This window comes from Bos indicus, chromosome 21 (assembly GCF_029378745.1).
Source record: "Bos indicus isolate NIAB-ARS_2022 breed Sahiwal x Tharparkar chromosome 21, NIAB-ARS_B.indTharparkar_mat_pri_1.0, whole genome shotgun sequence".
NCBI lineage: Eukaryota > Metazoa > Chordata > Mammalia > Artiodactyla > Bovidae > Bos > Bos indicus.
The window spans coordinates 26,374,875-26,398,335 of NC_091780.1; the positions used below are offsets into that span (position 1 = coordinate 26,374,875).

Sequence of the window (23,461 nt, forward strand, 5' to 3'; positions counted from 1 at the left end):
CTAGATCATATGTATATTTTAACTTCTTATGTTGTTGTGTCTTGCAATATGCAGTAACATGGAGTTCCTGAGTTACACTGAAAGCCATGTAACATGCATGGTTAAGGGCCCAGGGTGTACAGTCAGGCTGCAGATTCAGATCCTAACATGATAGTGAACAAATGACTTAAACCTTTCTGTGACTCACTTTTCTAATCTGTAAAATAGATACAGTAATAATTTGTTACCTGATATGGGGTATTGTGAGGTTTAAGTGAGTCATCGATACTTGCAAATTATTACTTTTATTATTAATCTTTTGTTTCTTCTTTGAAAGGAATAATAGTAAGTGGCCTATTCCAAGTCCTTAAAGTAATCAGTTGTAAGGCTTTAGGATCTAGAATTGGAAATTCAAAAAGGAGGGTATTTTCAGTTGGGTATCATGGAAGATCTCTCTTGATCAGTAGAATAGAGAACCTTACTCTCCTGCCTTCTGTTCTCCTTCTGCTGTATTAGCTAGCCAAGTTTCAGTTTTCAGTACACATATGTGGCTAAGTGTATTGGACAGTGCTGTTCTAGATGGTTGGATTTGAATCTGTAATATATTTACTTTAAACATGGCATATCTTGATGACACGCAGCTGTATTTGTCTAGAACATGAAAGATTGGTCTTGGTGTCAGATGTAACTCCACACAAGAGGAAGAAAGGAAGGGAAAATACTTACTGAGGAATATTGGTTAAAGTTAGGAATATTTTCTCTGAGTTTTAGGTCAAGTGATTTTTAGGCACTTCAGCAAAGTCAGTATCAGTTTAGTCACTCAGTCGTGTCTGACTCTGTGACCCATGGACTGCAGCACACGAGACTTCCCTGTCCATAATCAGCTCCCGGAGCTTGCTCAAACTCATGTCCGTTGAGTTGGTGATGCCATCCAACCATCTCATCCTCTGTCATCCCTTTCCCCTCCTGCCTTCAGTCTTTCCCAGTATCAGAGTCTTTTCCATTGAATCAGTTCTTGGCATCAGGTGGCCAAAGTACTGGAGCTTCAGCATCAGTCCTTCCAATGAATATTCAGGACTGATTTCCTTTAGGATGGACTCACTGAATCTCCTTGCAGTCCAAGGGACTCTCAAGAGTCTTCTCCAGCACCACAGTTCAAAAGCGTCAATTCTTTGGCACTCAGCTTTCTTTATGGTCCAGCTGTCACATCATACATGACTACTGGAAAAATCATAGCTTTGACTAGAGTCATTATAATGATATTTTAAAATAAGGCATGGATGGATGAACTAAGCAGTATTGAAGGTCTTGAGTTCTGTCAGTTTAATGCTGGAAGAGTGCTTTCTAATCTAGAAGCACCTTTGAAAGCTTGGCAATGTAATGGATGGCAAACTTAAGTCTCTCAGGAAGGACTCAGTACCAGTGTTTTATTATAAGAGAATCTTCCTCTGTTGGAGATGGTCCTGCTAAACCTTAAAGTAGTCTGGAGTCAGCACTGGTCATCACTCATTGTGTGTGTAGAAATGTGGTGTGTGTGTGTGTGTGTTTCTGCTGCTTCTAATAGGAAGAAGTAGAAACATGGTTTTATGTTCTGTAAGATTTTGCTGTTTTCTGGAATCTAATCAGGGGCCAGAACACATTGGAACAGATATCCATTCTAACTGAAAAAGGGAAATGGGAGATTATTTTAAAAGAGATGTGAAAAATCTCAGGGAATTGGCAAGAGGTTTACAGCTTTGGTACCTTTTTCTGTGTTTGGTGTTCTTCCTCTTCTCCACCACCTTTTCAGATTGGGCCATTGGGTCAGGTTTTCCCCCCTCTCTACTTAACTTTTCTGGAAATATCCTGTGGTACCAGTGGGGCAGTTAGAGTTAAGACCTGAAGGTTGTACATATTGTATTAAAAGGGAGTTGAAGGAGTCAATTGACATGCCTAACTTCAGTTTCTTTAACTGATTAAAAAGAAGGGAGGAACTCTATGAAAGTAGAGTGTTTTGGGTGCATTTTATAGTTTTGTGGGTCATAGGGATTATTGAAATTAAAAGTGACATCTGTGTATATACATGAAAGTCACACATCCGTATTCCTATCCTAACACTTGCACTGATCCTTATAAGCAGAGCCGTCTGTCATAACTTTCATCTTTTATGGTACCTCAGAGAGCAGTAGGCAGCACAAGTGTATAAGCAAGGCCCCTTAAATGAAGAACTGGGATAAAAAGAAAAATCGACCTATAATCATTTAATTTTGCTGTATCTTTTCTGATCACACTCTAAACTGCATAGTTTTGAAGGTGTTTTTTCATGTCTTATATTTGAGTGCCTCTTGTGTACCTGCCATTGCTCTGGAACAGGAATTGGCAAACTGAAGCCCATTACCACCTCTTTTTGTTAATAAAAGTTTTATTGGAACAGAGCTATGCCCATTTATTTAGTCGTTTGGAGAAGAAAAGTAAATGAAAACACATAAATATGGGAACCAATGGGAAAATTTGAGTGGGTTCCCTATTTTGCAAAAAAAGGATATTGAATTGTTTTGTGCAGATAATGACTATGTCAAATTCTTTAAGATATGCAATATGGAACCTGCATAAAATTGAGAACATAAAATTGACTACAACTTTCATTATAAAATAACAACATGGTGTGCCAGCTTAAGCACATTGCTAAATGAAGCCCTCTCTGAGTGAACTGAATTAGAAAAAATACCCCGAAGCTCAAGAGAGTGAGGCTGAGCATCTTTGTTCAGGGCACAAACTGTATAACATTTAGTGGTCCTTGCTGGCAAACCTAGATCCTGTCTCGAACAGCAAATTCAGTTTCTTTAGAAGGAGCCTATTGCAGCCTATTTGCTTTGGGGTAAATGCTTATTTCCTGCAGGTTGTAGTACAAGGCTGCTACTTTGCAACACAGTTTAATTCACGTATTCAGCAAATACTGAATATCTACCATGTGCCAAGCATTTTTGTAAGTTATCAGTGGACAAAATGGACAGAGTCGCTGCTGTTACAGAGATAACATTTTAGTAGAGGGAAGATAGATGAAATAAGTGTAATTTAATAGTAAAGATTAAGATAAGGGCACTGAAGAAAAATAAAACTGGATAGGGTAATAAAGGATGCTGGTGGTTATTTCAAATAGGGGGATGAGGGAAACCCTCCTTCAGAAGATGACAGGTGAGCAAAGGCCTGAAGTAGATGAGGGACTCCTGTCCTCCTAGTGACTTCTGGAAGGTAGAAGTTATAGCAGTTACAAAGGCCTTAAGACCGGAGCATACCTGGCAGTGTATGTGATCCGGAGGAGTGGGAGAGAGGAGGTCAGGTAATGGGGGAACAGATTATAAAGCGCCTCTATGTCGGTAGGGAGTTTGGCTTTTACTTGGTCAACTGGAGGATTTTGAGCAAGCATGCAGTGTGCTTTGTTTTAGATTTAACATGATCACTGGCTGCTGTGTTGAAAATACACCATAGGAAGGTAGTAAGAGAAGCAGGGGAGACAGATGTATCAATAACTGTATTGGTTATCAATAACCATATAGCACATTACCCCCAAAACTTAATGGCTTCAAACAACAAACGTTTATTGTCTCACATAGTTTCTGTGAGGAATAGAGAAGCGGCTTAGCTGTGTAATTTTGACTCAGGGTCTCTCATGAGGTTGCAGCTCAGATGTCAGCAGAGGTTGCAGTCATCTGAAGACTTCACCAGGACTGAAGGGTCTGCTTCCAGATTCACTCACATGCCTCGTGGCCTGAGGCCTCAGTGACTGAGCAGTTGGGTCCCTCCCTACAGCACCGTCGGGCCTTCCCCAGAGCGAGTGATCCACGAGAGAGAGCAGGGCAGCAGCCACAGCGTGCAGCGTCTGCCGTGACTACGGACCATCACGTGCACAGCATTCTTTTGTTATCCAGACCAACACCCAGAAAATGCGGGTGGGGACTACCAAGGGCCTGAATGCCAGGAATCCTGGGGCTCTCTGGGGGTCGCCTTGGAGACTGGCACCTGGTTTACATGGTATTGTCTCAGTGTCATCACAGCAAAGCCTGCCTCTCTCTCAGCAGTACCAGTGAGTTCCAGGGAGGAGTGACTGAGTCATAGGCCAGACTCGGATCACATGCCCACCCCTGAGACAGGTCTGGCTCTGAGGAGGCGGGGTTAGACCTATCTCAGCAAGTGAGAGAGAGGTTCTACTATCTGAAAGGGTAAGGAGGAAAATGTACCAGGCAGACAGAAACTGTCAGTTCAGGAATATGATATCTTCATGTCCAGTTATTAAATGCTTTTATAATGATTAAGACACCATGGATGTTATTTATATAGCCTTGGTGAATAGAAAGCAGTGTGCTAAATAGAGGACAGTTTGTACCAAGAACCTTGCTGTCCTTTTTCCCATCATAGCTACAACTCTGTGTAAACTATACCTGCTGTTAAAGATTTGTGTGAAATATTGCCTTTCATAGTTTTTTCCCCTTATTGGGTGATGAACATATACTTAATTAAGAGATGAAGGTTAGGGAGCAAATAATACTTTAAATTTACATTGTCTGGATTAGAGAGAGTCCCACAGTTAGTAGGACCTCTGCCCCTGGGAGTCCCAGGCCCACCTAGACTCCCCACATTCTCTCCGGTGATGATTACATTAACACCATTTGCTTATTTAATCCAGGAATTGGCAGACTTTTCGTTCATCACCTATTTTTGTTCAGCACATGACCCAAGAATGGCTTTTGTATATTTAAGTGGTGAAGGTAAAAACCAAGAGGGACATTTTATAATGTGAAAATTCTAGGAAATTCAAATTTTGGTGGTCATTAAGTTCAGTTCTATTGGAACATTGTTGGTGGCTGCTTTGATGTGACAACAGTGAATTGAATAATTGTAACAGGTTGCATGGCCTTGAAATCTAAAATATTTACTATTTGGTCATTTACAGAAAGGTTTGCTGGCCCCTGATTTACACATTTTTGAGTGCAGCAGAGTAGAGTCATCTAAGGTGGGAATGCCAGTCAGTTTTCCTGAAGCCTATCTTCTTCACCTGGAAGCACCATAGTGGCCTCAATTTGTGAGACCTGTTGTGCTGGTCAGTGAAAACGTCTTTATGTCAATAACCAGGGAAGTGAGGTTTGAGTATACTAGAATTGGCTCAGAGGTCTCTTATCCTTGTATAACTTAGTGTGTTGAAACTGATGGATTATTTGCAGGGAAGGAATATGTGGTATCCCCCAGGATGTCATCCTCGTGTTAGCTGGACTCAAGCCATTTTGTCCTTCAGCCCACACAGCAGCAGGAAAGACAAGCTAACATAGGGACCTAGGAACTGCTGTACAGAGAGAGAGCTGCAGGGCACCCTCAGTACAGTAGGAACCCTAACTCAGAGTGAACAGGGTAACCCTAGACTATCAGAGTGAACAGCATCATCACCACGTCTTCTACTCTTTCATCTGTTCACTTTATAAATGTCCCTAGGTTTTCTATAACCTTTGCAGAGATTCTTGACCCCCAGAACATATGTCTCTTGCCTATATGATAGCTGATGGAGCCAAATGCTGAGAACCTCTGTGGGAAATTACTATATGCTATCAGGAGACATTAATCTCAAACACCTGTGACAGAATGGGTATTCTTCTTTGATCAATTATTATTAATAAAACAAATTATAGAAGAGTGTTCAACTACTTTGCTCTTTTCTGAGATTTCCATTTGATAAAATTGCAGAGGATTAGCCAGTTTTGAGTGGTAAAGGCCAGGGGCAAAGGGAAAGCTTGTCTTATCACTTTGCGCCTGCAGTTTTAGTTCGAAGTTTAGTAGGCATTCTTATGTAACTCAGCATGTATATTTCTTTCTTCTCCTGAAATAAATGGTAATGATTCCAAGTTGAAAAGGTTGTAGGTGTTAACCTAAGAATTAAAACTCTGATGCTTATGAGCCAGGTAACTAACTGAAAGTGAAGGTAGCCTTGAGTTGGAGAGTATAGGCTCTCTCTGAGAAGGATCCAAGCTGATAGGTTTAATTTTGGGAACATCAGTCTACTGTTGTCAGGTTTTGCTATTTTCAAGAGGAGCTGAAAATCTGAGATTTTTTATTTGACATTTCCCCAACTTTTGGAAGTTAACAACTAATTAAAAAAAATTAATATGTGCTGGCTAACCAAACATGCCTGTGGGTCAGATTTCACTTGTTTGCCAGTTCACAACTTCTGTATTTAATTTGTCATTGTAAACCATATATCCTCCCTATTTATTTCAGGAGGAGGGAGAACAATGAAATGAAAAATTATACGTGCCTTTTATAACTGGTTTGGATTACTGATCATTCTTGCTGGGTGACTGTTTCAGTATATGAATCATGGGTACTGTGGTTGAAACATTTTTCATCAGTCTGTTTTCTCCCCCTTTCAATGGAAAATAACCCTTTTGGGGGGCCTGATGTGAATAGTCCAACAAAAATGAAATGTGTGTATTCAACAAAATACTTTGTATTATTCATAGTAGGCAAAAAGGGAATTTGAAAAGGGAAATGACTTGTGTACCTGTAAAGCATTTGAATAATGGGTGAGCTTAAGTGCCCCCAAAAGGTGGTACAGAGAGTGTGTGTTGGAATACAAAACAGAGGAGGATCGAGGTGGACAAAAACGAAACCAGAAGAGGTAGAATTTAAGCTGATTCCTGAATAGGATTGTTGTAGGCAAAGTGAAGAAGCGGATGGCATTTATGAAGGAAGGAGCAGTATGAGTTAGAATTATGAAGGAAGGAGCAGTATGAGTTAGATTTTTGTTTCCAGCAATGAGCATGATTTGTTTCAAACAGATGGGAGCAAAGGAGCCTCTGCTTTTAGGCAGAGCATAGGCAGAGCAGAGATAGAGCAGTTACTGAGTTTCCACTCTGTGCCAGGTACTCTATGGATGCCTTCTGTATACATTGTATTACTTAATCTAGTTATATAAATATGAACACCCTTTTAAGGAGTTGAAACCTAGGGAAGTTTAGTAACATGTTCAAGCTCTTATAGGCAATAAAAACAGCAAAGCTGGGCTCTGACCCCAAGCCTATTCACTTTGCACTCGGCATTTACTTTGCAGGGAAATTGGACTGGTTACGGTAAATTATGTAGAGCTCAGAATCCCAGGTCTAGTACTCCTTCCTGGGGCAAATATAGAATAACTAAACTGGAAGAAATATGATGAGAACTTGGTGTTCTAGGAGAATTTAAATAAATGGATATTGAGGAGAGGCAGTAGAACAGAAGGAAAAATACTATTAAAATAGCCCAGGTATGAAATGAGAATCAGAATTGGGATGAAAAGAAAAGAGCATGAGATATTTCCAAATGAAAATTATTGGAACTTGGTGACTGAAGTCTAGGGAATGAAGTAGAGTGAAATAAGTTTGACATGTATTTGCAGTTATAATTGAGTCTATGTTGCATTCATTCATTGCCGTTCTTTTGTCAGAATTTTAATAATTAGTAATGAACTTTCTTTGTCGTCTTAAAAGTATTTGATCTTGAATTTTTTATGCTAATGAAAATTTCTTAGGTTAAAAGACATATAGGAAAAAAGTTTCTCAAGAACTTAGTTAAGCTAATTAAAGCTGCATAATGAAAAATTTTAAAAAGCTGCATATTCAACCTTAAGGTTGAGTAAATGAATGAAATTTTAAATTATCTTTAAATGAAAAGAGTAAGAATTCGTGAATGTTCCCAAATTTGTAGGTTTGGCAGGACAGGATGGACTTTGAAAGTCATCCTCTTTTAATTTTGTTTTTGATTGGAAAAAAAAAAAAAAAGGACATTGACCTCAGAGCTTACAGATATGTGGCCTTGGGCAAGTTACTAACTTTCTCTGAATATCAGTTTTCTCATTTAAAATGGGGATATCACTAATACTGACATCATAGGGTTCTGGAGAGAATTAAGTGAGGTAATATAAATAAAACAATGAAAGTGGTTTGTGGCCCATAGTAAGCTCTGAGTAAGTATCTGAGGAAGGTAGAGAGGACAGTCAGGTGTGGATTTGATAATGAATGTTAAGAGTCAAATCACATTTTCTGAATTCTCTTCTAATTCGTACTTTTTTTTTTTTCAATTCCACCGTGCTGATCCATTTTTCACAGTCAGGTGTGGATTTGATAATGAATGTTAAGAGTCAAATCACATTTTCTGAATTCTCTTCTAATTAGTACCTTTTTTTTTTTCAATTCCACCGTGCTGATCCATTTTTCTCTGGCGATCTCAGTCTTTACCTCCTTGGATTTGTGGTTCTATCTATAATCCCACAATACCTAGAGCAATCAAGGAATTGTTCTGCTTTCTCCTTCTCTTTCCTCTTTTCCTTCCTGAATGCCAGGTTTGTGGGCCCTTCCTAGTTACCTACCAAAAAAGTACCAGAGCATGGGGACACCAGACTTTCAGTTTCTCCAGAGCCACCCCATCTTTGCCACTACACTTAAAGATAAACTAGGACACCCTTTTGTGGCTCTTGGTCTTTTTTCTGAATCCTCATGAAAAGTTACATTTTGTGGCCTAACCATGAATAAATAAAACTGATTTTTTTCCTTTTATTTCTCTCTTCTTTTCCTGTGAAATCCTTTGTGCTTTTTATCTGCCATGATAATAGTTTTTGAAAGCTTTTGACTTAAAAAATTACTGCTGATTTGCTACTGTGCAGGGTATTTTGGCTTGGGGAAATTGTTACAACATTTTGAATTTTAGTCTTACTGTTCAAAAGCAGAGGTTGTGATACAAAAAGCTTCGTGGTCATGTTGTACTTCTTACCTGTGACTCTCTGCTTGAGTTTTTATAGATATAAGATAGTTCTCTTTTCTGCTGCTGCTAAGTCACTTCAGTCGTGTCCGGCTGTGTGACCCCATAGACGGCAGCCCACCAGGCTACTCTGTCCCTGGGATTCTCCAGGAAAGAATACTGGAGTGGGTTACCATTTCCTTCTCCAGTCTCTTTTCTGGATGCTTGTAATTGCCAGCATATACTGAAAAATTTGTCAGTACTGGTAGGGAAAGTTTTTAATTCTTATATAATTTTAATGTCATTAATATGCAGTATAGAATAGTTGGTGATTTAGAACAGTGTTTCCTGAGAATTCCCTGGCTGTCCAGTGGTTAGAACCCGGCACTTTAACTGCCCGGGCCCAGGTTTGATCTGTGGTTAGGGAACTAAGATCCAGCAAGCCGTGAAAATAAGTAAGAACACTGAGTCTCAATCTTTTTCCTTTATAGCCCCCCCACCCCACTCCCAGGAGTCTTTTGAAACAGTTTTTTCCTTATTGGCTTCCTACCTCCATAAAAATTTAATTCCACAGATGCAGTTATCTATAGTATATATTATATGTACATCTGTTTTATACATACAGAGTAAGGGGGTTTTGTATTCCCATCTCCAGGGTCAGAGTCTGTCTTCTTGAGCTGGTGCTGCTTGCCGTGCTGGTTACAGCAGCAGGTTCTCAGAATTTTTGGTTTCAGGACCTTTGAGTTCTCAAAAGTTATTGAGTACGTTGAAGACTTTTAGCCTTTGTCTGTCATATCTTGTGAAAATTTTATCATATTACAAATTAAAGTGTGAGAGAATCACAAATATTTATTAGTTATTAATTTATTTAAAAGTTATTGTGAAAAATAACTCCACCTTCAAAGGGTTCAGTAAGAAACATGATATTGTTATGCATTTTTGCAAGTTCTTTAAGGTCTGGCTTAGAACAAACAGCTGGATTCTCATGGTTGCCTCCGTATTCAGGCTGTTGGTTCATGGGGTTGCAAAGAGTCAGACACGACTGAGCAACTGAACTGAACAATGTTTAAAAAAAGAAAGCTGGTGTCATACAGATATGTAGGAAAAGGAAGGAGTATTTTGATAACCTTTTCAGATAGTAGATGTCTCTCTTCTTTGGTATTACACCAAAATGTGACAATTTGTAGTTTCTTAAAGGGATAAGTTACAGTGTAGAATCTCATACTGTGTAAAAATGTTTTGTCCTGTTACTCTGAAACCCATAGGTCTATCTTTCCCTTTGAGTGAGTGTTTTGTTCATGAATAATTTTGTACCATAGTATGTTGGTCATTTAGAAAATATTGATTTCCTGGCTTATGCAGATCTCCCAAATGTTGATAATAGAACCAGTACTCACATGTCATTAATATCACCACTAATCAGCTTCCCTGGTGGCTCAGATGGTAAAGAATCTGCCTGCAGTGCAGGAGACACGGGCTTGATTCTTGGGTTGGGAAGATCCCCTGGAGAAGGAAATGGCAGCCCACTCCAGTATGCTTACCTAGAGAACCCCATGGACAGAGGAGCCTGGTGGGCTACAGGCCATGGGGTCACAAAGACTAGGACATGGCCGGGCGACTAACACTTTCACTTTCACTTTTTTCACTAATCATTTTAAGAGACTCTCTAAAAATTATTTGTCAAGCTTTTTTACTTTATTATTTAAATATTGTCCTTGGCAATAAATACCATTAGTTATTTTTCTTGAAGTAACAGGCTTCATTCATTTCTGAGAAAATATCTGATATAATCAAGTCTGAATAATCAGAAACAAAAAACCTGTTCTGTGAAGATGACTCAGCTTGTAACTCAAATAATTGTTCAAGTGCTTTTTCTTCACTCACCATACCTCTGTATGCCACAGGAATGCTTTATGTGTATTTCCCAGTTTGTCACACAAAATATTAACAAGTTGTGTGTGTTCGGTCTCAGGATTTAATAAATTAAGAATTTTGCTGTGACAGTATGATGATCAAGAATTTAGTAATGGTACTGTATGTCATGGTTTGACTCCTTGATGAGGCTCCAGGTTCTTACCACCTTTGCTGTTTACTCATCATTGGATTCTGAGATGACTTGGCTTCATAAAGTAAAAAAGATGTTTTTCAAAATCTCAGATTCTATTCCTAGGCCTAAACCTAAACCTGCTTTGTTTTATAATTCAGTCAAATGCATTATTGCTCTTGGTTCTGAAATTTGCATTAAACCCACCCCATTCACCCCTCAATCCACAACAGTGTTTGCAGATAATTTAGGTGAAAAAAAAATCTGTTAGTGGGAAACAGTGAAGGTTTCTTTCATTGTTTATCAATTCGAGAAGACTTCAGTGGCAAAACACGGTCCTTCATTGTTAGTCTTATCATTTATGATGTTTGAACATAGACTTCTCTGTAAAGACACCTATACCCATTTTGGAGTAACCTTCATTTCATTTGGGAGGCTTTTTGTTGTTGTTGTTTTTTAAATAAGATAGAACTTGTTATTACCTTCTGTCATGTTATTCATGCCAAAGAACCGCTTGCTGTATGGGAGGAATGGCACACAGGGTTCTTCTGTCTGCTGTAATTGATTATTGCCTGTGGTTCCCAAACAATTCCTCTGCCTGTTTTTAAATTTTAAGTACTTTAAATATTCTGTCCCCAATTATATAGTAGTATCTTCATTTAAGAGGATTTTAAAAGTACAAAGAAGATACACATTAGAAAAAAAAAAATCTGTTAGCTTTCCCATCCTTAGATTTATTCTTTCTGATCCTTGTTGATGATTAATAGGTTTTTCAGCATTATAAATAAGCTGTGAAATACATGCCGTGTGTATATACACATAATGTATTTATAATTTTTTTCTGATTCTACCCAAGTTATTCTGTTGAAGGAGATGATGGGTTCAAAAGGGCAGTCTTTCACAAGGCTCTTAAGATGAATTGTCAATGTCGCTTTCTAAAATGGCTGACTCACTTTCTCATTTTACCAGTGTTCTATTTCTCCACATCTTCACCAGCATTGATATTATGTTAAATGCTTTTTAAACAGAAAACATTATGCAAGTTAAAACAAACTTTTTTAAGCAAAAGTTAAGTGATTAGGCCTTACTAATACAACAAAGAGAAAACTGTATTTCTCATTCCTAGGTGTCCAAGCTGAACTAGACTTAAAGGATTTTTCTTAACATTCTGATGGTGTGGAGTCTTTAGATCTTTCTCTAGTTCATAACATTGTTTGAGCCAGTACAATCCTCCTTTTGTACAGTGAGGGTCGGAGATAAAAGTTCAGTTTTTGTATCCTTTCGATATTTTTTTTTCCTCTCTCTATACCAGACAGCTGTAGAGTGGTTTGGGGAGGAGTGTATGTGCATTTTCCTTTATTACATAAAGCGGATTTGGATAATATATGATTGTAGTATGTATCAGAGTTCTCTGCTCATTCTGTGTAAATTTCAGGTGTGCAACAGAGGAACATGGCTCAAGAAACTAATCACAGCCAAGTGCCTATGCTTTGTTCCACTGGCTGCGGATTTTATGGAAACCCTCGTACGAACGGCATGTGTTCAGTGTGCTATAAAGAACATCTTCAAAGACAGAATAGTAGTAATGGTAGAATAAGCCCACCTGGTAAGTAGTTCTTACCTGGTAAGTAAAACACAGCGCTGTTCATAACTGAGATACACCTGAGTAGCACAGGATACCCAGCACCTCTTCCTGCTTCCACACTGTACTTAAATTACTACATTTACATCAGGAAAATGTCTCATTACATATTGTAATGATCAGTGGTAGGGCAAGAGAAAGAGGAGTATCTCCACTCATTGAAAGGAACTACTGTAGATCCATTTCAGTCTTACGTGCTGTGCTCAAGAACTCTTATCTTACTAATTAATAAAATAGATGCACACTCCAAGTATGTAGAGCTGTCTTGGAAAATAAGCTCTGAAGGAGTGGGGGCTGTAGGAGGACCTTGATTCTTTTCTCTAGGATGACTTCTGAGGCCAAGGTAGTTGGAGGAGAGAGTTCCACATGGATAGCCACAGATGATTTCAGAGAAAGCCTTCCTCCATTCTGCATAGGAAGGAGAGGTGGGGGCAGTTTGACTCAGAGAAAAGGGTGTTTGTTCATCCCCAGTTCACTTGAGTTCTTTATGCGTTTTTATGTCAGAGGATTCTCCTGGAATTGATGTGGCTTTTGCTTCAATGATTGTGTAAAAAGGGATTTTGAACATGAACTTTACTCATTTAGGATAGTTCTCATGTAGGTTAATGCCTGAATGTAGGTTTCTGTGGTTAATGAAAGTGCAGGCTGTTACTTAGTTCATTTAAAATTGCTTGTGGAGTCTATTTCATCATTGCTTCCTGTTCAAGCTGGACTTTAAATTTTCTTGAGGCTAAAATCAAGTGAATATAAGTTACTTATATTGTTTTGTAAAATCATTATCTACATTTTTGCCTTATGAAGAACAGGTAAAATAATATAACCTGAGTGCAGATTTTAATTCTGAACTTAACATTTGCCTTACTGCTGAATTCTTTTTTATTTTAAAGATCTCATTGTGCACTATTATTTGGAAGACATTTATGAATTAAAGAGTTTGTGCGATAATCCTAAAAAATAGTAGTTTAGGTCTTGACTATGTATATTTTGTATGTGGTAAAATTAGCATCCTTTTCATAGGAAAATTATTGAAAACTTTTAGCTAAAGTAATGAACTGGTATATTACATAGTAAAACAAAACCCGTATACTGTATTTCCTGGGAAACTGGTCTTGGTTTTTTTAGATAAGGTGCTGGCCCGCCCAGGGCACAGAGTCACTAACATGCGATGTGGTCCTGTTGCAGCGCCTTCTGTCACAAGTCTGTCTGAGTCCTTACCAGTCCAGTGCACAGACGGTAGTGTCCCAGAGGCTCAGTCAGCGCTAGACTCAACAGCTTCATCTGTGCAGCCAAGGTAAGAGGCTGCCTCGGAACTGTGGCCAGAGAGCTATCAAAAAGTAAGGCATTTTTTCCATATCTGGTCAGTTCTGTTATTTAAGGAAAACTATTTAAAGTCACTTTAGGATTAACTAGCAGAAACTTATATCTATCTCATTATCACTGACTAGTCAAAAAAATCTTTTTATTGGTATTACATTACAGTGAGAGTAGGGAGTTGTCTTAAAATTTAATGAAAAGATTTGTTTTTCAGACAGCTTTTTTCTTTATTTTTCTTCATATGTATCCTGACCAACCCCTGAAGTCCTTTTGAAGCATGTTAAGTTCTTCTAGTCATAGGCCTTTGATGGAAATACTAGTGCTTTGTATTAAAAAACGGTTTTGTCACAGGTTCTCTGTTTAATATCGTGTGATCCTGTTCTCTGTGTAATATCACGATGTCATCCTGATATCTATTTGTATTGTAGTGTATTTTCTTTTTAACTGAAGTCTTTTAGAAGTTGGAAACACAGAAATATTTGTTTCATTCTTACCCTGCTGTTAGGAAACATATACTAAGTTTCTGCTCTGAAGTTTCTTTTTCCAGTTTTCCTGAGTCCATCAGTGCATCATATACAACTTTGTGTTAGGGTTCCTGAAGCATGTCTTTATCATACTAGTGTTCATTTAGTAAATTCATACACAGTGGACACGTACTATTGCTTTATTTCAAAATCAAAAAATTTCTGGTCCAAATTGGTCTCAAGTTTCAAAATTCTGTAGTTATGTGAAAGTTATTTTTTTAAAAAAAGCATTTCTGGTTAATTCCTGTCTTAATGATCTGCTTAGATATATTGAACTCTTACTTATTAATCACTTAGTTTTTAGTCATGAATAGAGATCATCTTTTAAAATCTAAATATTTTTGCTTTTCTAGCCCTGTGTCAAATCAGTCACTTTTATCAGAATCAGTAGCGTCTTCCCAAGTGGACAGTACATCTGTGGACAAAGCAATACCTGAAACAGAAGACCTGCAAGGTTTGCACATGATCTAGCACATGTTTGGTCATTTATTTAACGTTTGAGTATTCCTAGCCAGGCACTCTCCTAGATGCATGTGTTTTTAAAATTACCTGCCTGATACATATTTTTTATATTTGTTTTCTTTATGAGCAGGGTGTTTTACATTCTTAAGTATTTAATTGACTGAAATGTAGGGAGCCCTTTCCCACTTATATGTAATTAGGTCATCAGCATCAACATAGAAATTTAAAATCTGTTTTGTTTGAGCAATATAATTAAATGAATGAGTGGTTGTGTTATACTGTTCTCTTTTACTGTTTTGTCTGTTTTAACCTAAATATTCTTCCCTCTCCCATGAACCAGGGCTGCTGGTTTAAGAGGAATCTCTTGCTTTGGACTTGGATTATCTATTTACTTTGACTGGCAGTGACCCCCCCTTTCCCCACATGTGACTTCCAGGGCAACAGTCACACTCAGTTACTCTTATTTATAGCATGGCATCTCAAGTTCTTGCCCATGCTCTTCGTATCCCCATTATGTGAACCAAAGTGAAGTGAATCTAGGAAGACTGGAATATGTGTATGAAGGCTTTCTTCATGGGCAGAGCTAGTAGAGGAGGCATTTAGGATGCTGTGAAAAATCTGTGCTTGGTTAATGATATTCTACTAGTGTGTGGAAACGATGTATTAATTGAGGAGGATACTCGGGAAAGAAGCCTGAAGATGAGCTGTGTGTCACTTGACCTGTGACGTGATTTAAACAGACACGATGCTGTACCTATTGAACCCTTCCACTGTACATGGTGTTCACAGGGTGACGACAGATATACCTGGCAATCTTAGCTGAAGTTTGCTAAAGTTTAGTTTAAAATTTAGTTAAGCTAGCTAATTCCCCTTCCTCTGATTTCATGCCCAACAAATGATTGGCATAATTTGCCTCCTTACACATTTTGCTGTAGAAAGAGAATGTAACTGTTTGATCAGGATAAATATTCCATGCAATTATGAATATTGTAAATATTCATGATTACTATAAGTGAATACTTTTTATTTTTAGTTAAATAGAAAAGTTTAAGGATGGGTGGAGACAAAGGGTATTTTTTAAAGGAGAAATAGAAAAATTCCCCAAATTTAGTTATCCATTAGACATGGGAAATAAGTAAAGGGTGATGTTAAAGCTTTCAGTTGGATGACAGTTGAAAACGGCAATGATGTGTTTGTTCTCAACAGGGAGGTTGAAAGAAGTGATGGTGAGACAAGATTTTAGATAGAGCAGATTGGAAGTGGTCACATTTCAAAACTTAAAGACTCAATTGGAGGCAGTAGATGGGTAAATGGGTGTTTAAATGTATGAGCAGTCTGAGGTTTGGAAGTCCTTGGCCCAGGTTGGAAGATGAGAGGCAGAATGGAGAAGAGCAGGTAGGGTACCAAGTCTGCACCGGGGAGAGGATACATTATTTGGATCCTGGTTACTTTCAGGCCCTAGATGCAGAGAATTGAGAAACAGGGGTTGCTTGGCAGTCTCCAGAGAGAGCTAGGGATGGAAGAATGAAAACAGGCTGCTAACTATGAAGGTGTTATTTACGTCTTAAAGTTGAACAAATTTTAGAATGTTGATAGTGGGAAGTTACATGCTGCTTAAGAATAAAACAGCAGTGGTTTTACAAGTTTGACCAAAAAAAAGATTTTAAGTTGGTAAACTGTTATAATACAAAGACCCATTTATGGTATATGGATAATAATAAGTTTTATTCGCCTAGTGCTGAGTACATTAATGGAAAAGATGGTCTTGATGCTATGTTAGGAGAAATTGTGCATGCTGAGTCGCTTCAGTTGTGTCCAAACTCTTTGCAACCCCATGGACTGTAGCCTGCCAGGCTTCTCTGTCTATAGGATTCTCCAGGAAAGAATACTGGACTGGGTTGCCATGCTCTCCTCCAGGAGATCTTCCTGACAAGGAATTGAACCCATGTCTCTTATGTCTCCTGCATTGGCAAGCACTTTCTGTACCACTATTGAGGTTTTAAATAATGGGGTTTTAAACTGTATAGACTCCTTTTTTTTTCCACATGTAATTTCAGTGACTTAAGTTAAACCAGTATTAAGTACCTTTCAAGAACTTAGCATTCATAATTTCAGCATAGCAGAATTATTGAACAATCAGGTATAAGTTTCATATGAGTTTGAGAGGGTTAGTTTTCCATGTGTAAAATCTCTTAGGCTAGTTTTTTTTTTAAGTCTTGCTTATACTGTTGAATTGAAAATGTTTTATTATAAACTTGCATACAACTGTGTATCTATACAGGTACACACACTCATGACACACAATATACCTGTGATTTCCCGATTTGATAGGAATAAACGCAGAGAATATTTTTTCCATCTACTTAATAGATGGACAAAAAGAAAAGATGTCTTTGACTCAAGTGCTGTAGTCATTTGAGCTGGAACTGGAACCTGGGCACCTGACTCCAGGCCATTATTCTTTCCACTAGACAGCTGTGGTGCTTCCTGGAGTAGGCTGTGTGTGTGTGTTCCTGCTGCCAGCTCCAGCCCCCCTCAGTTCCCAGGGTAGGGTCAGCTGGTTTGGTGACTTGCCCAGGTATCTGTTCTTTCTCTTCCTTATTGTTCCACTTGTATCCCTCAAGCAGAATTTATTGGATAGGAAAATCATCTCAGATGGAAGAAGGCACACGAGTAGCTGCTGTGTGCCTAAACCAGAATTCCCTAACATTGTTTATTGGAGTTTTCAGAGTGGTGTCCTTGAAACAGCTTTTTTAGATATTTTGCTTCTGTAGGTATTTTGCTCATAATCAGGATATGTTGCCACCAGGTGGGTGGTACTGCTTCCATTTGGTCCTCCTGACTCTGAAGAATTTTTTTCATGTTTAATTGGGAATTTACTGTGTTAAAACATCTTTCTCTTTTAATTATGCCTTGTGATTTAATAAATAACAGTGTCTCACTTATACAGTGAGGAATGTGTATCAGTTAGGAATGACAGGTTTCCAGTGACAGGTTTCCAGTTTATTAAACCCATAAGTTAGGGTGTAGGGGCAATAATTTGACCTGAATTTTGGTGTAGATGGCCTTGAGTTCACTACTTAATTTACTATCTTAATTGTAGTGTTTTAATCAATATATCTTATTCCCCATATTTTAAAGGTTTTATATGAAATATTCTGAGAATTTTGAACATAGTATTCCACTGAATCTTGGTTTTAGGATTCCTTTCCCTTGTACTCTTTGAAATCTACATAGTTCTGACTCAGCAATATTTAGAAGTTTGCATGTGACCATTTTCTTTCTTTCTCCCTTAGAATACCCAAGTAGTGTTTGTGTGTTGTATGTCTTTTATGGGTCAAATACATAATTACCAGAAAATTTTGAAAATACAGCACTTTCTAGAGTTATTGTTAAAATGTCAATGTATAGTTTAGCTTTTCTGCATGTGTGTATACATATGCAGAAAATATGTACATATTTTAACATACATATGTGCAAAGGGGGTCATATTATATAAACTACATTGTAACTTAACTGTGGGCATCTTTCCATGCTAATAAATAAACACTCAATTATCTGAATAAACAGATCAGTGGGGGCAAGTTGGGGTAGCAACCACCTCTCCTCAGAATCTCATTGCACAATTAAGTTTCACTGCCTTCATATTTTTGTCAGCTTCAGTATCAGAAACGGCACAGCAGGCATCTGAAGAGCAAAGCAAGTCTCTTGAAAAACCAAAACAGAAAAAGAATCGCTGTTTCATGTGCAGAAAGAAAGTGGGACTTACTGGTAAGGGCCTGAGTCACAAGGTTTAAATTAAGATTTTATTTAAGATAATGTTTGACTTACTATTAATGGCTTCAATTAAGATTATTTCTGTTTCCATGTGAGTTAATAATGGATATGCTTCACCTCCTGAATTTTCTTAAGTAAAAGTAGCTTTAATTACATACCTAATAGTGAAATGAATAGCTTTTCTTTTAAAATTCATTTTAGCCACATTTGAGAATGTTAGACAAGTAAAGTCAGTATGCCAGGCTCTGTGAAAGGGCAGGGGTGTGTCTCCTGCCTTTAGAGAGCCAGAAATTGTGTGAGAGAGGGTGTTTAAGTGCTTGGTGAGCTGTGTGTAAAACGGCCAGTCATTGGTTGGTGGTGTGGGCTCACAGAGTTCATACATGTAAGGTGATAGACCTGTCCTGCCACCCAATAAGTAATCAGTACATGCTGACTGCTGTAACAGAGCTATTAGATGGTATTAAGAGAGGGGGAAAATGTTGGAAATACTACTTGGCTATTTGGCAAAGCAAGTACATTTAAATCCAGTCAAGTAGATTGCTTTGGGAGTTCAGAGATGTGCGTAATTATTGATAATTCGTAGGAGAGGAGCAGAGGCCCATCAAAGAATCTGGAAGGTAGGATGTTTCAGCTGGGTCCTGAAAAGTGAGTAGGACTTATAACTGATGGACATAGGAGCATTTCAGGCAGGAAAAAAGATAGCTTGAATGAAAGCTCAGAGAAAGGAAAGAATAGGGCATGTTGAGGGACCATAAATAGGGAATGTAGCACAAAATATGTGCAGAAGGGTGTTTGAGATCATCAGACAAGGCTGATGATGTGTACTCTGGTTACCTGATGAGGAAGAGTGGCAGCTGTAAATAGTTCCCATTGTTTACTGTGTGAAGGGCATTCTGCTGAATACTCTGCCTAAGAAACTGACTTAAGAATAGATAGGATTTTGAGCAAAATTATGTTTTAGGAGGGTTATATGACTAAGGAGTAAATAAAAGAGGAAAGGAGATTTATAGTCTGATATCAAAGATGTTTTAAGACTGGCTCATGCCTTGGCGAGTGTATTTATTTAAAGAATACAAACATGAAAAAATAAGGCATTTTAAAGTGTGTGTGTGTATATATATACTACCTAATATATATGTATAGTATCAAATACTGTCTTTCTAAATCTCAGAAACTTAGACTTCATGAATAGAAGGCTGTGACTTAGTAATTTCTATCTTGTCCAGTCTTGTTAGTCTGGTGTTACTTTTGTCTTCATTTTTCATTCATTATTACGAAGTCACAGGAGACTTCCCGGTGGTCCAGGAGTTAGGACTGCACACTTTCACTCCTGGGTTCAGTCCCTGGCTGGGGAACTAAGATCCCACAAGATATGTAGTGCAGCCAAAATAGTAATAATAAAATTTTAAAAATAAAATGTTATGAAGTTATAGAATATCTTTTGGAAGTTTTAAAAAAATGTGGTAAAGGAAGTTTGCATCAAATGTCAACATTTAAAATATTGATTGCTGTGTTCTAACAATTCCATCATATAGTAAAATCCTTTTTAGGGGTGCAGGACTAGTTTTATTTAAAGACTATTCACCCTGCTTATTTCTCTCTTTTGGCTTCAATTCTTGGGGCATTTCCCTAAAATAAGTAGCATTTATTGCATCTTCACTGTATGTTAGGCAGGTAATACTTCCTCGTTTAATTCTTACTATAACTGATTTCCAGAATTAGAGGTGCAGAAACTGGGGCTCAGGGAGGCTTGGAATTTTGCCTGTGTTAGTAAATAGATTCATGCTTAGGCAACTGCAACTGGATCTCATGCTCTTAGTCACTGAGCCAGATTACAGTTCATATCTCCATTAGAGATTGGCCAAGGAGAGCTGTTCTATTTGTTAACAGTTCTGTCCAAAGTTTCATCTTTCTTAACTAAATCTTAAGGTTGTCTTATGACAGTATGCTTATTTTTTCACATTTTAGTATTTGAGAAGTGTCTTACATTTTCAGTTTATCAGTCCTGTTTTTGATAGGAAGCAATTGTGTTTCGGGTGAAGAAACTTGAGCTCAGAGAAGTGGCTGTGACTTGGGCTGGCACAGACCTGTGTTTGTAGGTGGTAACAAGAACTGAAGCCATCAGCTGGTGAATTTGAGAGTATACTAGGTTGTGCAACTGCTAGTTTGGAATGATTCTTTAGATTGCTGCCCTACAGGCATGATCTTTTTAACATTAATTATGTAGAGAGTTTAATATTTAGACCTTGCACTCAACTCATGTACGTGTATTGATCCATTTTCAGGGTTTGAATGCCGGTGTGGAAATGTTTACTGTGGTGTACACCGTTACTCAGATGTACACAATTGCTCTTACAATTACAAAGCTGATGCTGCTGAGAAAATCAGAAAAGAAAATCCAGTAGTTGTTGGTGAAAAGATCCAGAAGATTTGAACTCCTGATGGAATACAAAATCCTTTGACCATCTGCAAACTAAAAACTGACTTGAGGTTTTTTTTTCCTAGTCATTGGGAATGTAGAGCAATGTATCTTGCATAGACCTTTAATCATACATGTCATCAGAAGAATAGATTTTTGTTTTTGTTTTGAAAATGACTCTGAACATTTATTTCCATTGCAGTTTCTGTGGCTGAAAAAAGTAAACTTTACGAGTATTATCCTTTTAAGATCATTTAAATTTTAGTTGAGTGCAGAGGGCTTTTATAACAAATGTGGAGAAATTTTGGAGGGCTGTGATTTTTCCCAGTATTAAACATGCATGCTTTAATCTTGCAGTTTATTTTCTCATTGTGTATGTATATATAGCTTTTCTCTGCAGCACGATTTCTGTTTTGATAATGTCCTTTAAGGCACAGCTAGTTATCAGTAACTGAATGTATCTTAATCATTATGGCTGCTTCTGTTTTTCCTTAACAAAGGTTATACATATGTTAGCATATAGTTTCTTTGCACCCACTATTTATGTCTGAATCATTTGTCACAGGAGAGTGTGTGCTGATGAGATTCTAAGTTTGTGTGTTTTTAAGTTTTTTTGAGCGAAGGAAGGAAAAGCTGTATGCATTTCATTGCTGACTGCAGGTTTCTTTCAGATAATGTTCATTGGTCTGTGTGTATACAATATGAAGAATGATCTGAAGTAATTGTGCTGTATTTATGTTTATCCACCAGTCTTTGATTAAATAAAAAGGAAAACCATAACGTGCCCTTGTATTACTTTTTCTCCGTTACTCTTGCTGGTAGTTCATTTTGACTTCTGGTCCTTTAGTTTTCTGCTTTACTGATTTTGTGAGATGAGCTCTCACGTCTATCTGTGACTGATACTTAACGATGATAAATTGTGATCTTACATTCCCATGAGTTGAATGTGTCATATTTTCAAGCTCTTGTTTGTTTCTCTGTTCTGAACTCTGTCACAACGAATTAGTATCTAGTAGAAGCTTCTTTTTCTAGTAGGATTAGAGAAACTGAAAGGGCACAACTCAAACACAGAGAGCTGGAGAACTGTGGAGTAGAAAGATCTCCAAAAAGCCGTTTGTTCTTAAAGCCGTTGGTTTTTAAACTTACCTGGCAGCCAGCCTTTTAAAAACTTGAAATAGTATGTAAAACAGATTAAATAGTATTTTACAATACAGATTTCTAAGGTTATATTTGTTTACTTAATACTTGTGTATTCTATCTTAGTATGTGTATTCTCCCTCCATATGTAATGATGACTTAGCATTGGAATCTGTAAATATTAAATAAGAGAAAACCATTATGACTATCTTAGTAGATCCAATTAAAGTATATAATAGGATTTAACACCACCCAGTCATAATAAAAACTCTTGATAAATTAGGACTTGAAAGGAATTTCTTTAAGGTGATAGCTTCTGTGTAAATCTATAAAACAAAGAGCATCTACCACAAAGAGGAAATTTCATACCCTTTTAAATTCAGAAACAAAGGGCTGGTTTTCCACTATGACTGCTTATGTTCAAAATTGTGTTGGAGATCCTAGTCAATAGAATAAAAAATTTTATAAGAAATAAAAAGTAGGAAACACTAATTATTTGTACATTACACGTTCTTATTTTGTAGAAAACTCAAATCTAAAGAGAAAGTACCAGAAATACCAGGGTTTCATTACAGAGGTAGGTGTAACATTAATTTTCTGAAGCCAGTTGCATTTCTTTGTATCAGTAACAATCAGAAAACTGGAGGACACGTTTTATAATAGTATTAACACCAAGTACCTAGGAAATTAACTATGTTGAAGACCTCTTTTAAGAAAAAATTTTCCAACATTATTAAGAGATAATAACTAAGACCTGAAAAAGTAGGGACAGAGAAGTTTGCAGCTAGGCAGACAATGTCAAGAAGATGTATTTTGTACCCAAATAGCCCTATAGATTCAAAGCAGTCCCTATCAGAGTCCCATCAAGTTTCCTCCTGAAACTTGTTAAAGTGGTTCTAAATTAAAAGATAAAGACGAGCCCAAGGCTAGACATTTCAATAAAGAAAAATCAGGGAGGTGGGCATTTTTCCACTCTATGTAAGACTCATCATGAAGCCACGTTCATTAAAATAGCATGGTATTCACTAAGGGTCGTACAGAATCCTGATAGATTAGACCAATATACCCCAAAAAAAGCCATGCATGAAATGAACTGGGTGTAAGAGATACAGCACACCACATTGGGGGAAGGAGACTGTGATCATGACAGCTAGCCCAACTGGTCGTCAGCATAGAAAAGAGGTGAAAATTGCTCCCTATCTCATACCACAAGGAAAAAATTCATGTATTAAATGTAAAACACAAAATTTTCTAACTCTCAAAAAAAGATGATTACTGCTTCAACCTTGGATATAGAAGGACTGTTTAAGACAACAAAGCATTGACTGCAAGTGTTACTGATGAATTTGTCTATTAAAATGAGGCATTTTAAACCAAAAATACCATATGGTAAATCCATCAAAGAAAGTGAAAAGCCAGGTTACAAA

The 23,461-nt window shown here is 37.5% G+C and overlaps 1 protein-coding gene across 3 annotated transcripts in view; it reads left to right on the forward strand.

Moving 5' to 3' along the window:
* Window positions 1-21,677, forward strand: part of ZFAND6 (zinc finger AN1-type containing 6) — a 54,942-nt gene extending 33,265 nt beyond the window's left edge. For all 3 annotated transcript variants that reach the window (XM_019983574.2, XM_019983573.2, XM_019983576.2), the window contains 5 exons: window positions 12,195-12,365; window positions 13,584-13,692; window positions 14,593-14,693; window positions 18,359-18,472; window positions 20,764-21,677. In XM_019983574.2, the coding sequence (XP_019839133.1) occupies window positions 12,212-12,365; window positions 13,584-13,692; window positions 14,593-14,693; window positions 18,359-18,472; window positions 20,764-20,912 (627 nt within the window). In that variant the 5' untranslated portion in view covers window positions 12,195-12,211 and the 3' untranslated portion in view covers window positions 20,913-21,677. The remainder of the gene's footprint in view (window positions 1-12,194; window positions 12,366-13,583; window positions 13,693-14,592; window positions 14,694-18,358; window positions 18,473-20,763) is intronic.
* Window positions 21,678-23,461: the final 1,784 nt, after the last annotated feature.